The sequence below is a fragment of the Leopardus geoffroyi genome, chromosome B1, assembly GCF_018350155.1.
Source record: "Leopardus geoffroyi isolate Oge1 chromosome B1, O.geoffroyi_Oge1_pat1.0, whole genome shotgun sequence".
NCBI classification, from domain to species: domain Eukaryota; kingdom Metazoa; phylum Chordata; class Mammalia; order Carnivora; family Felidae; genus Leopardus; species Leopardus geoffroyi.
In genome coordinates, this window is record NC_059327.1 from 201,338,095 (window position 1) to 201,351,687 (window position 13,593).

Genomic DNA, 13,593 nt, shown 5'->3' on the forward strand with positions numbered 1-13,593 from the left:
AGGGAAAGCGGGAGGCAGGGTGTTTCCCCGGGAAGAAGTACAGGCTGATAACCCAAGGGTGAAGACTGGAGCCAACCGACCCAGGGTGGTAAGTACGAAGGGAGGAAACGGGGAAGGCGTTGGTTTTGTATCACTGACAGCACGCACAGCGCCAGACACACAAGAAGCCTCCAGGACCAGTGTGGGTGGTGGGAGAGCGCTCCGTGGGGCTCCTGGGTTGGAGGCGTTTCCGCCCGGGGGCCGAGAACTTGACTGGAGCTCCGTGTCTCCCCCCACAGGCTAGTGGTACGAATGTTGTTTGATTTCCCAAGGCCGTCTTTCAGAATTCCTTCACCCGTTTGGATTTGGCAGTTGTTCGGTTTGGTACAGTTTTGCCCACCTGCCAAGGCCTAAGCATTCTGCCAGTTAGCATGTGGACCGTGTCGCAGGTTTGGTCTTGAAGAACCTTCGGCCTTGCTCGTGAAGGAATCACATGCTGGAAGCAGTGGGAGAAGAGCATGGCTGCTCATCTTTGAAAGCCAGAGAGCGGGGAGGACAGTGAGTGCCCCGAGTGTCACCGGGAGGAGAGCAGTGTGGCCTTAAGTAATTAGGGACAGCTTCTGAGAGGGGAGGGGGCAGGAATTGGCCCCATTGCCATGTAGGCGTTGGTGTGTCAGCAGCGGACTTGTCTTCTGAAACCTCCCTGAGCATGTTAGTCCCTTTTGTGGGGGTTACTTTTTCTTTTGCAGTGCTTTAGTTCATCTGCCTCCTGGAGGCCACCTCACCTTACCAGAAGGCTGGTTTCAACAGACTTTAGAGCTGTTGCCTATCAAGAGGCCCACATTTTGCCCCTGGAAGCAGTCTTTAGGGCCGTTGACACCCACGACTGCTGTTCCCCTCCTCCCTGGGCGTGCTCCCGCCCCCCACCCACCTTGCGTGGGCGAGGTCATGAGACTTGCTCTGACTGATGCGGTGGAGGGCTCACTTGCAGGAGGGAGTTTCCAAAGTGCTGGGACATCCTTTGGCACAGGTGTTCTTTTTCCCTGGCTCCGGGACTCGCAGGGTCCGGGGTTGGCCGTACCGTCATCTCAGGTCCCCCAGAGTAGTTGTGCCGTGATCATGCCAAGCGTCCCGGCCAGTCTGGATGGCCATGGGGCAGGAGCAGGACCTAAAGCTTGTGTGAGGCTACTGTGATTTGGGGGTGGTTTGTTTCTGCAGCGTAATCCATCCTATTTTGACTCAGTAACCTTTCTTCCCGAATGTTGAACCTTGGCCTCCTTCTTGGTTGTTCTCAGCTTTCTTTCTGCTTTGAGAGCTTCGTGGTTCTTGCTGTTCTTCATACAGTTTGACATTGTCATCCAGCCTTCCATGATGACCTTCTACTTGCAATGGCATTTGACCTGGTGAAACTTGAGACCTATCAAACACAAAGGCAGAAGTTTTCCGTTTTCCTTCAACAGTCCCTCTGGCACATTGTGCTGTCTCCGAATGGCTGTGCTTAGCATTCTGTCTTCTGGGTATGAGGAGGACCGTCTTGTCCAGTCCGCAGGTACCTAGGGAGAGTACGTGGATTCTGTTGAAAAGAGCCAATGACTTTGTGTTTAGTCCAACATAATTCATTTGCTGGAGAGAATCACGCCAGTATTGTTCAGTAGAACTTCTGCAGTGATAGAAATGTCCTATGTATGCACAGTAGCCACTAGCTACTAGCTACCTGTGGCTTTTGAGCTCTTGAAATGTGGCTAGTGTGGCTGATTTTTTTTTTTTTTTTTTTGAGAGAGCGTGCATGTGCATGTACAGGTAGGGGAGAGGGGAGAGGGAGAGAGCAAATCTTAAGCAGGCTCTACACTCAGGTGGAGCCTGACACAGCGTGCTGTCTCCTGACCATGAGATCATGACCTGAGCCGAAATCAGGAGGTGGACACTTAACCCACTGAGCCACCCAGGTGCCCCTGGCATGGCTGAATTTAAATTAAAATATAAATAGCCACATTTGACTGGTGGCTGCCATATTGGACCCTAGAACAGCACCGAGAAGATGTAATGTTGGGTGAAAAATGCAGAATACAGAAGTCTATATTATTATTTAACATGTTAAAATCATAAAACATTTTAAGTTCTTTACAGAGGGAGAAAACACTGATGATAACCACATGAAAATACTAACAGTGAGTTCTATTTTGATGGAGAAATTGTGTGTGGGTGTCCCTCTCTTTTCATGTTTCGTAAGAACTTTCACAAACTTTTGTAACGAAAGTAGCTTTCGAAAGTGTGATCCACTTGAGCAGAAAAGCAGAAGTTTTGGCGAGTGAAAAGAGTGAGTCTTTTGGTGGAACAGATTTCCCTCCAAAAGATCTGCACTTCCCACTGCCCCGGAAGCATGAGTCAGAACTGTTGGCTGGTGCTCTTTATGATCAGTTGTGCTGCAATGCAGGCGAATCGAGAACATTCCACACGTGGTAGGTATGTACCATATCAGAGATGATGCTTTAAAAATTTTTGAAAAAAAATATTTATTTAGTTTTGAGAGCGAGCAAGCATGAGTGTGAGTGGGAGAGGGGCAGAGAGAGAGAGGGAGACACAGAATCTGAAGCAGGCTCCAGGCTCTGAGCTGTCACCACCACAGAGCCCGATGCGGGGCTCGAACCTACAAACCTTGAGGTCATGACCTAAGCCGAAGTCGGACGCTAAACCCACTGAGCCACCCAGACGCCCCAGAGATGGTGCTTTTGAAATAATTTTTATGTGTTTTCGGCAAATCTAAAACTATATGCACTTTATTACAAAAAAAGAAGGGAAACACTTTTTTTTTATTTACTTTATTAAAAAGATGTTTTTTAATGTTTATTATTTATTTTTGAGAGAGAGAGAGAGAGAGAGAGACAGAGCCAGAGCCAGAGCGTAAGCAGGGGACGGGCAGAGGGAGGGAGACACAGAATCTGAAGCAGGCTCCAGGCTCCGAGCTGTCCGCACAGAACCCCATGTGGGGCTCGCACTAACCAACTGAGAGCGTGACCTGAGCGGAAGTTGGATGCTTAACCGACTGAGCCACCCAGTTGCCCCGGAAACAGTTTAATAATTAAATTCAGCTGGTCACTTGTCTGCTCTGCTTGAGCTCTACAGAAAGTAAATCATAGACTGTTTCTTAGAGCTTGTAGGAAACACTGCTCCTGTGCCCCAGAGGACTCGCAAGGCACACTAATGGGGCTGTAATTTGAATTACTTCTAGGAATGTGTGTGGCATAAAAAGAGTACAGAAAGACAGCATTGTATTTCATGGGGCATTCAAAATGACCCTTCGTCCCACCACAAAAAACCCCTCGTTATTGAATTACTCATTAGAAATTTGTGGCCTTCCCATGTCTTAATTATTGAAGAAGTATTTATGGAATCACTTAAGTAGTAGGTCCATTTTCCTTTTTTCTCAGTGGACAGATCATTTGGGACTAATTATGTGACTGAAAACCTATGGACTAGATAGTTACAGAATTAAATGCTTTTACTTTTAAAATTCAGTTTGTTACTCTGGTCCCAGATCTAATCATACGCATGACAGGCCCCAGGGCCCTGAGGACCCATGGTGGCATAGGGACTCCTGGGGGTGTCACCGGAGTGAGCGGGACTTGAAAGACGTTCCCCGCCCCCAAGTCCAGTACGTTGACTTCTGGGCCCAGAGTGATGTTAGGCCCGGAGGCTGTGATCGATCCCCAAGCCTGCACAGAGTTGCCCCGGTCGTTGGGGGAAGATTTTCATTCGCCACCAGGGCCATTTTTAATACCTCAGACTCTAAAAGGGCTAGAAATTTTACACTGGGCAGCAGAGCTCCTGTGGGTCGGTCCTTTTGGGGGCTGGTGGGCCCTCTCTGCGGAGACTGCCCTGCGGTGTGTGCCTCAGAACACGTGGAGAGCTGGACCGCAAAGGAGCCGTTGTATTTCTGGGGTCATCCTCTGCGCTCTGCCACTCTGAGTTCTTTGAATTTGTAGCAGAGAACTAAGCTACTGGTTAACAAGAGGGAAGGCTTCGAAGTGACTAGAAGCTAGTTTCTTGTAAGTGACGGAGATTTCATACTTTATTGTTTTTAAAATTTTTAAAAAGTGTTTGTTTATTTTTGAGAGAGAGTGAGAGAGAGTGCGAGTGGGGAAGGAGCAGACAGAGAGGGAGACACAGAATCTGAAACAGGCTCCAGGCTCTGAGCTGTCGGCACAGAGCCCGACGCGGGGCTCGAACCCATGAACTGTGAGATCGTGACCTGAGCCGAAGTCGGACGCTTAACGGACTGAGCCACCCAGGCACCCCTCATGCTTTATTGTTTTAAGGATAGTAAGGAAATCGAGTATTTTTTGTCCTAAAAGTGAAATAAATTTTCCACAAATACTATTCTTCATGGAATCCGATTAGTGAAGGCGCCTGTAGGTGTAAGTGTAACAACTCGAGGGGGTGGTTGGTAACAATACCTGCTGTTTGTATGACACTGTAGGACATGCAAAGGCCACAAAATACATAGATGTCGGTCTCATTTGCTCACTGAGCAGCGTCGTGAGGGACTGAGCTGCTGGGAGGGCAGGTGTGTATTAGGGTTTTACAGGTGAGGAAACAGACCCCAGGAAGTTACAGGCACAAAGCCGGCTAGTAAGTAGCGGAGGTGAGAGTGACCACAGAAAGCTCCGAGTGGTGGCTGCCGGGCTGTGTGCTCTCCATCTGTCCATGCTGCCTTCAAGAACGGAACAAGAGGGGCGCCCGGGGGCTCTTAGTCAAGTGTCCTACTCTCTGTTCTGGTTCAGGTCATGATCCCAGCTGTGCCTGCTTGGGGATTCATTCTCTCTCTGTCTCTCCCTCCCTTCCCCTCGCCTTCTGCCCCTCTCCCCCACCACTCGTACTCTCTTTCTAAAAAATAAAAATTAAAAAAAAAAAAAAATTTAAAGCCATAAGTGGTAGAAACTTCATTTAATTGTAGCTATATGTATATTTTGAGTCCTTGGTGGAAACCATTTAAAATTTGATGTAAAAAAGAAAAAAGATATTCTAAAATAAGTATATTATTGTGAGACCTTATAAATTACCACCAAATGCAGCCCAGTCTTTAGGATGACTTGGGTCAGTCTTGCTTGGGAGACAGACAATCGAGATGGTCCAAGGATCTTTTCTTCTCTGTGAACCTCTGGAGAATCAAATGTTGAAAAATGAAGCAAAACAAAAACCTTTTGAGTATAAACAGTGATACTTTTTCTTCAAAACTCATTTGGAGATTTTAGTTAGATTGAGTGGAATTTAACTTCATACTGGCTAAATTTCACATTTGGAAGGAGTATAAAGATGAATAGACAGTTTGAAATTGGGGTGTTTGCCAGATGTGTTCTTGAACTTGCCAGGTGGACGTTCGTGGGTTTTGCCTCCGCTTGTCAGGCCCCTCCCATCGTTTTGACCATGTGATCGATCGTACCCAAAATGAGTTTTAATGTAACAAAAATCATGAGCCAGCGTACCTAGGAGTCTCCTTTCCGTTCAGAACTGGAAATAGACTCTCTTTTGGTCCAGCCTTCACCCCTCTACTGAAGGCTTGCTGCTTAGGGAGAGGAAGCTTAGTTCTGGCCCAGTCTTCTGTACCTGGCAGTTTGAGGTTCAAAAGGAGGAGCATGGACACTCTCTGGCTCCAAGAACATTCAGACCTGCTGTCATGGTGCGGGAAGAGCCATCTTGTACCATTTCTGTCTCATCCCTCGCTACCAGGATTCACTCAGAGGTGTTGCACAGACAACTGCCAGGGCGTCTGGTGGTACCACACTTAACCAGCCTGGGCTCTTTTTCTGTGGTTCTCTGCAGTCGGAACCATCAGGAATAAAAAAAAGATCATCGTCGCTAGTGAGTCTAGGGATCTGGCCCATTATTTAAAAATTATATGGGGTGCCTGGGTGGCTCTGTCGGTTAAGCGTCCAACGCTTGCTTGATTTCAGCTCGGGTCACGATCTCACGATTCTTGGGATCAAGCCCAGTGTTGGTGTTGGACTCTGTGCTGACGGTGCGGAGGCTTCTTGGGATTCTCTCTGTCCCTCTCTCTCCCCCTCCCCGACTCGTGCTCGCTCTCTCTCAAAAGAAATAAATGTCAAAAATAAATAAAAGCCCTATAGAATCAGCTATTGAACAAGTTCGAGGAAGAGTTCTGTTAGAGGTGAGAATGCAAGGGAAGGTTTTAACCAGTTTGGTGAGATCTTGGGAGGTCAGCGTGCTTTGCTTCATTTTGCATTTGTATACTTACTTTTTTTCTCACCCACTTCTTGAATCCTTGAACTTGGCTAAAGAAGGGTGACATCTCTTAATGACAACAAACCTCTATGGTTGGTTTGAAACCATGTTTTAAAGTGCGCATGATAGGGGTGCCTGGGTGGCTCAGTGGGTTAAATGTCCGACTTCTGCTCAGGTCGTGCTCACGGTTTGTGAGTTCGAACCTGGCTTCGGGCTCTGTGCTGACAGCTCAGAGCCTGGGGCCTGCTTCAGGTTCTGTGTGTGTGTGTGTGTGTGTCTGTCTGTCTCTCTCTCTCTGCCCCTCCTGGGCTCACGCTCTGTCTCTCTCTGAAAAATAAACATTAAAAAAAATTTTTAAAGGTACATAACAACAACTAAAACAGCATTTCTGTCTTCACAGTGAATAAAGTCTGTCATGGCATGACTATTTAAGGCCTTAGTGCATTTAAATAATGAAAAAAAGCCTTACACTAAGTTGTTTAGTGTGAAACTAGTATTTTAAAGGTTCTGTTGCAAAGACAAGTGTGTCGATGTCATGAACGGCCTTCTTTGGATATCCCTACTCTCTGGGTCTGACATACATTCTAGGATTTGGTTTCCTGCGTTTTGTTCAGCATTTTTGTATCTGTGTTCATGCGGCATATTAGTCTGTGGTTTTCCTTTCTTATAATGTGTTGGGTTTGGGGTCAGGATAATGCTGGCCTCATCATGTGATTTGGGAAGTGTTCTCCTTAATTTTTTGGAAGAGTGTGGATAGACATGGCATCACGTTTTCCTTAAATATTTGGTGAGATTCAGCTTTGAAGTCTTCTGGGCTGGGAGATTCTTTTGTGGGAATGTTTTAAACTACAAATCTGTCACTTTTATAGATACGGGGCTATTGATTCTTTTTGAGTGAACTTTGGTGATTTGTGTTTTCAAGGAACTTGGCCAATTCATCTTTGTATAATTTATTGGTGTAAAGTTTTTCTGACATCCCCTTGTTATCCTTTTTAATCTATGGAATCTGTAGTGATCTCACCTCTCTCCTTCCTGATGTTGGTAATTTATGTCTTTTCTATTCAACAGTCTGGCTGGAGGCTTGTAAAGGACTTTGTCTAAAAGAATCAGCATTTGGTTTCATGGTGTTTCGTTTTCTGTTTCACTGGTTTCTGCTCTAATATTGCCTTTTTCTGCTCAGTTTGGTTTCATTTGCTTTCCTTTTCTGGTTTTTTTTTTTTAATGTTTTTATTTATTTTTGAGAGAGAGAGAGAGAGCACGCATGTGCGCACACGCCCACACATACTCGCAAGGGGCGGGGAGTGGCAGAGAGAAGGCTCTGCTTCAGAGAATCTGAAGCAGGTTCCAGGTTCTGAGCTGTCAGCACAGAGCCCGACACGGGGCTTGAACTCATGAACTGTGAGATCATGACCTGAGGTGAAGTTGGACACTAAACCGACTGAGCCACCCAGGCACCCCATTCTTTTCTATTTTTTTAAGGTGAAAACTGGGGTCCTTGATTTGATAGCTTTCCTACTAGATGCTCTTGGTGGTATTAAGTTTTCCCCTAAACTGCCCTAGTGGCATCCTAGAAATATCATGTTTTGCATTTTCATTTTCCTTTGGTTCAGAATACTTTCTGGTTTCTCCTTTAATTTCTTCTTCGCTCTGTTATGTAGAGTTATGTAATACGTTTCTGTTATTTATAATTTGGTTCCATGTGGTCAGAGAATACATTTTCTGTGATTATCTAGTCCTTTTAAAGTTTGTTGCAACCTTCTCTATGGCCCAGAATATAGTCTTTTATCGAATTCGTTGATAATACTGCCAAGTCTTTTATATCCTTACTGATTTTCTATTTACTTCTTTCAATGATAGAAAGGTTTTGAAATCAAGTATAATTGTGGATTTGTTTATTTTTCCTTGAAATTCTGTTAGTTTTTATTCACACATTTTGAAATTTTTTTTTAACGTTTATTCACTTTTTGAGAGACAGAGACAGAGTGCAAGTGGGAGAGGGGCAGAGAAAGAGGGAGACGCAGAATGTGAAGCAGGCTCCAGGCTCTAAGCTGTCAGCGCAGAGCCCGACGTGGGGCTTGAACCCACAGACTGTGAGATCATGACCTGAGCCAAAGTTGGCCACCCAACCGACCAAGCCACCCATGTGCTCCTATTCACGCATTTTGAAACTCTACTACTAGATATATAATAAATACGACTGGTATATCCTTTTGATAAATTGACCCCTTTATCATTGTGAAATGACCTTTTTCTCTGTTAATACTCTTTGCTCTGAAATCTATCCCATTATTGTAGACCCTCAACCTTGCTTTATGCTAGTGTTGGCATGATGTATCTTTTTCTGTCCTTTTAACCTATTTGTGTCTTTATTTTTTTATTTTTTTTTATTTTTTTCAATGTTTATTTATTTTTGGGACAGAGAGAGACAGAGCATGAACGGGGGAGGGGCAGAGAGAGAGGGAGACCCAGAATTGGAAACAGGCTCCAGGCTCTGAGCCATCAGCCCAGAGCCTGATGCGGGGCTCGAACTCACAGACAGCGAGATTGTGTCCTGGCTGAAGTCGGACGCTTAACCGACTGCGCCACCCAGGCGCCCCTTTGTGTCTTTATTTTTAATGTGGATATTTGTGTAAGCAGCATATATTTGGGTCTTGCAGTTTTAGAGTCCAATCTGACCATCTCTGCCTATTATTATTATTATTATTATTATTATTATTAAATGTTTATTTTGAGAGAGAGCACATGTGATCGCAGGGGAGATTCAGGGAGAGAGGGAGAGAGAATCCCAAGCAAGCTGTGCGCTGTTAGCACAGAGCCCATCACGGGGGCTCCACCTTAGGAACCGTGAGATCCTGAGCTGAGCCGAAATCAAGAGTCAGACGCTCAGCTGACTGAGCCACCCACACAGCCACCTCTACCTTTTAATTGGTTGGTTAGACTGTTTACATTGATTATTATGAGCTCCTATCTTATCCCAGTCTCTCCCAAGTGGCATTCTACCATGTCACGTAGGGTGACAGGAGCGCGGGTAATCGTATTACATTTTCTCCGCTCCTCTTTCTGCTGTGTGGTCCTGGGTTTTGCTTATACATATGTTGTAAACCTCGCAACAGATAGTTACTATTTTTGTTTCAATCGCTGAATTATCTTTTAAGGATACTTAAGTAATGAGAATGTTTCTGGTGCCCTTTGTTCCTTTGAGTGGGTCCACGTTTTGTTTTAGTGTCATTTTCCTTCTGCCCTAAGGACTGTATCATTTCTGATGTCTCTGCTGCTTTTGCATGTCTGGAAAAGTCTTTGTTTCCCCTTTGTTTTGGAAGATTTTTTGAGGAGTACAGAATTCTAAGTTGCTGGCTTTTCCTTTCAGTCTTTTCAAGTCTTTTTTGCCCCCTTGTCTTCTCATTTGCCTGTTTCCAGCAAGAAACCTGGTGTCCTCATTCTCTTTGCTCTGTTACACCTAATGTCTCTTCTCTGTCTGGTGTGAAGCATTCTTCCGCTGTTACTTGTTTGAAGGGGTTTGTTGCCACTTGCCTCGGTGTCATTTTCTTCATGTTTCTTGTGGTGAGAGTTCATTGAACTTGGATCTCTGTGTTTAGCTGTCATCCATTTTGGAAGAACGTTGGCCATTATTTCTTCGGATATCTTTGTTGCCTTCTGTTTCTTCTCCAATCACACGTATGTTAGATTTCTTAAAATTGTCACGTAGCTTGCTGAGGCTGTGTTAATTTGTTCCTTTCTCTCTGTTTCATTTCGTATGGTTTCTTTTGTAGTTGAAGACTCTGTAATTGGGGCGCCTGGGTGGTTCAGCTGGTTGAGCATCCGACTCTTGATTTTTGGCTCAGGTCTCATGGTTCATGGGATCGAGCCCCACTGATAGTGCAGAGGCCGCTTGGGATTCTCTCTCTCTTTCCCTCTGCCCCCCCCCCCCCCCAATAAATAAATAAACATTAAAAAAAAACCCTCTGTTATTTTTCCTTCTGAAATGGTTAATCTGTTATTAACCCCATCCTGTGTACTTTTCACCTCAGATACTGTCATTTTCATCTGTAGATGTTTGACTTGATATCTTCTCTACTCATCTCCATATGGCGTTTTGTCATAACTGCTTCAAGGGCCTTTTCTGCTAATTGTAACTTTTGTGTCAATTCTGAGTTGGTTTCAATTAATTTATCTCTTCATTTCCACTTGCTCTGTGTCTGTTTCTTTGCATGTCTGCTGATATTTTATTAGATGCTAGCCATGGTAAATATTAACTTTTTTTTTTTTAACTTTTTAAAAATGTTTATATTATTTTTGAGAGAGAGAAAGCGGGGGGGGGGGGGACAGAGAGAGAGAGGGAGGGAGGGAAACAGAGTATTGGAAGCAGACTCTGTGCTGTTAGTGTGGAGCCCGATATGGGGCTTGAACCCATGAAGCCTGGGATCGTGACCTGAGCTGAAGGCAGACAGATGCTTAACCGACTGAGCCACCCAGGCGCCCGTAAATTTTACTTTCTTAGGTGCTGCATATTTTTGTGTTCCTATAAATTTCTTGAGATTTGTTCTGGGGTGAAGTGAAATTAGTTGGCAATGGTATGGTCTTTTCAGGTCTTGCTTTTAGGATGTATTAGGCAGGCGCCATTCTGTCTAGAGTCAGTTCCTTCCCCCTCTCTAAGTCAGGAGCTTTCTGAGTGGCCAGAGTCCCCGAATTAGGAGGTTTTCCAGTCTGGCTGGTGGGAAGCAGGCACCGTCCCTCACCATGCTGAGCGTCAGGTCCTGTTTGTGATGATCCCTTCCTGTGCTTGGGCAGCTCCTCCCATGCACGCCCGGGTGCTGGACTCTCGAGGGTCACCCTCTAGCAGTCTCTGGTGCCGTGTCCTGTGAGCCCAAGCTGCCTTCCATTCTTTCATCTGCTTCCTTCCGCTGTTGCTAAAAGTCCTCCCTCTGTCTTGGTTGAGCTTCATTGAATGAGTACCGGCTTGTCACCTTGCTTCAAGTGATGTCCCCAGAATTCCCTGTCTTGCTTAAGTGATGATCTGTCTGGCATCCTGAGTGCCAAACATATCAAAGAACTTATGAAAAATGTTTTGAGAGTCAGCTGGAAAATTTCAGCAGGTAAAAATTATAGAAAAAGTTTGCTTTAGTTTATCTAGTTTCCATAAATCAGAAAAGACAGTTTTGTAAAGAAAATTTTAGAAAGCAGAATATACGTTAATGACAAATTAATAACTTAGTCCTGTGGTAGATTTAAACATTTTCCTTTATATTTTAAATTTTTTAAAATGTTTTATTTATTTTGGAAAGAGAGAAGGCAGGGAGTGGCAGACAGAGAGGGAGCCACGGAATCCGAAGCAGGCTCCAGCTTCTGAACTGTCAGCACAGAGCCTGACACGGGGCTCGAACCCATGAACTGTGAGATCATGACCTGAGCTGAAGTTGGACGCTTAATCGACTGAGCCACTCAGACGCCCCTCTTTATTTTTTTTTATTTTTTTTTTTTAATTTTTTTTATTTTTTCAATGTTTATTTATTTTTGGGACAGAGAGAGACAGAGCATGAACAGGGGAGGGGCAGAGAGAGAGGGAGACACAGAATCGGAAACAGGCTCCAGGCTCCGAGCCATCAGCCCAGAGCCTGACGCGGGGCTCGAACTCACGGACCGCGAGATCGTGACCTGGCTGAAATCGGACGCTTAACCGACTGCGCCACCCAGGCGCCCCATCTTTATATTTAATGATTATAAAACTCGCTGTGTAGTTTTTCATGAAATGCAAGAAACGGAGACTTAAATCTTTGGGGAAGTCTTTTTGACTTGATGCTTTTACTAACCTCAGAAACACTTTTTTAAAAGTCACTTTTGGTAACCCTCTTATTGTCTGCTAAAATTCATGCAAACGCTGAGCCAAGGAGATTGACCTGCCGTTGTGTTGGTTTTTATTTTCTGGTGAAGTAAGTTCATCAGAGCTCTAACATAGGAATGTTATGATTTGATAAGGCCACTGTTCGATTAGTTTGACATATGCAAAGTAGGTTAACTTAGGGGAAAAGACTGTTAAGAGCATGACATCTGTCGCACAAGTAAGCAAACCATCAGCCAAGGTGTGGAAGCTGCACCAAATACAACGGTACAAGCTGGCGCGGCTCTGAGCCAGATCCACGGTTTACCTTAACTTCTACGAAATAAGTAAGTGGTGAGCAGCTGTGCAAAGCTTTTAGCCATACGAAGCGATTGATTGTCTTTGTGAAACCTTCGATAAAAAGGACTCATTTTTAACCAGCGTCTGAACGAAATGACAATTCAGTTGCCTGTTTCTGTACACTTAAAAATGGACTAGTGATTTGTTACCACACACAGCCTTCCAGCGTTACAGATGAGCAAAGTTTTACTAGCCCGGTCTCTTCAGATAGCAAGATGCATGTCGTTGGGATTGAGCGTAAGCACAACAGTATAAAGTTCTGAGTTTTCCTTTCTTTTGAACGATATTAAGCTTTTAAGGGTTTGAAATGTCACTTGGCTTCAGATGTCAAAGATTACCGCAAAAAGAAATCAGTGTTCGGAGACACCAAATTTCGATAAACGGTTTTTTTGGGTTTTTTGCTCCAAAAGGTCAGTAACTTAGTTTATATCTGTATATAACGCGTGCCTTTCTTTTCTCTCTCGTTTCATAGGTTCTGCCGGAGACTTCCATCTGGCCTCAATGTGAAAGCAAAGTAAACCACATCTGTGTGTGTGTTGCTCCCAGGATGCTGATTCATTGGTCATGTCTGAAGAGGGAAATTCTGGTCTAGATGGCTGACAGCCCGCGAAAATAGATGCTTACCCTAGATGTCCGGCGTCTCTCCTTTTTACTGGAGTGAAAATCCCCTCCAGATACCAACAGAACGTCACCTGCAGAAAATGCCTCGCATTTTAAGGATGTCAGCAACCTAAATTCATGCGCCCTGTGTGCACAGTTGTCGTGGACGGTTTACCATCTGAGAGCTCCTCAGCCTCTTCTCCAGGCCCCGTACCTGTGTCTGAGATGTCTCTGCTCCATGCTCTGGGCCCAGTGCAGACCTGGCTGGGACAGGAGCTGGAGAAATGTGGCATCGACGCCATGATTTATACCCGGTATGTCCTCAGCCTCCTGCTGCACGACAGCTATGACTACGACCTACAGGAACAGGTACTTCCGTGTCTTACGTGTTTTGTGAACATGCGTGGTTGTGTCTGCAGGTTTGTGTTTTCTCTTCAGGGAGCGCTTTTACGCTCTGGAGCAGGCTGGCGGACTGCCGCGGTCCGCAGACGTTGAACCTGCCAGGGGGCATCGATGCGCTGGGTCACAGCACACTGTTTAGCACAGCGCTTTTCTCCGCACTTGGCCTTTCTCCCCGTCGGTCACACTCTGGCTCAGGC

General features: G+C 45.2%; 1 protein-coding gene across 8 annotated transcripts in view; it reads left to right on the plus strand.

Moving 5' to 3' along the window:
• The window catches only part of KIAA0232 (KIAA0232 ortholog), a 100,413-nt gene that overhangs the window by 21,662 nt on the left and 65,158 nt on the right, over window positions 1-13,593 (plus strand). For all 8 annotated transcript variants that reach the window (XR_006711601.1, XM_045474630.1, XM_045474632.1 and 5 more), the window contains exon 2: window positions 12,867-13,363. Coding sequence is in view for 7 of the 8 variants with exons in the window: in XM_045474630.1 (XP_045330586.1) it covers window positions 13,133-13,363 (231 nt within the window). In the remaining variant the exon portion in view is untranslated. The remainder of the gene's footprint in view (window positions 1-12,866; window positions 13,364-13,593) is intronic.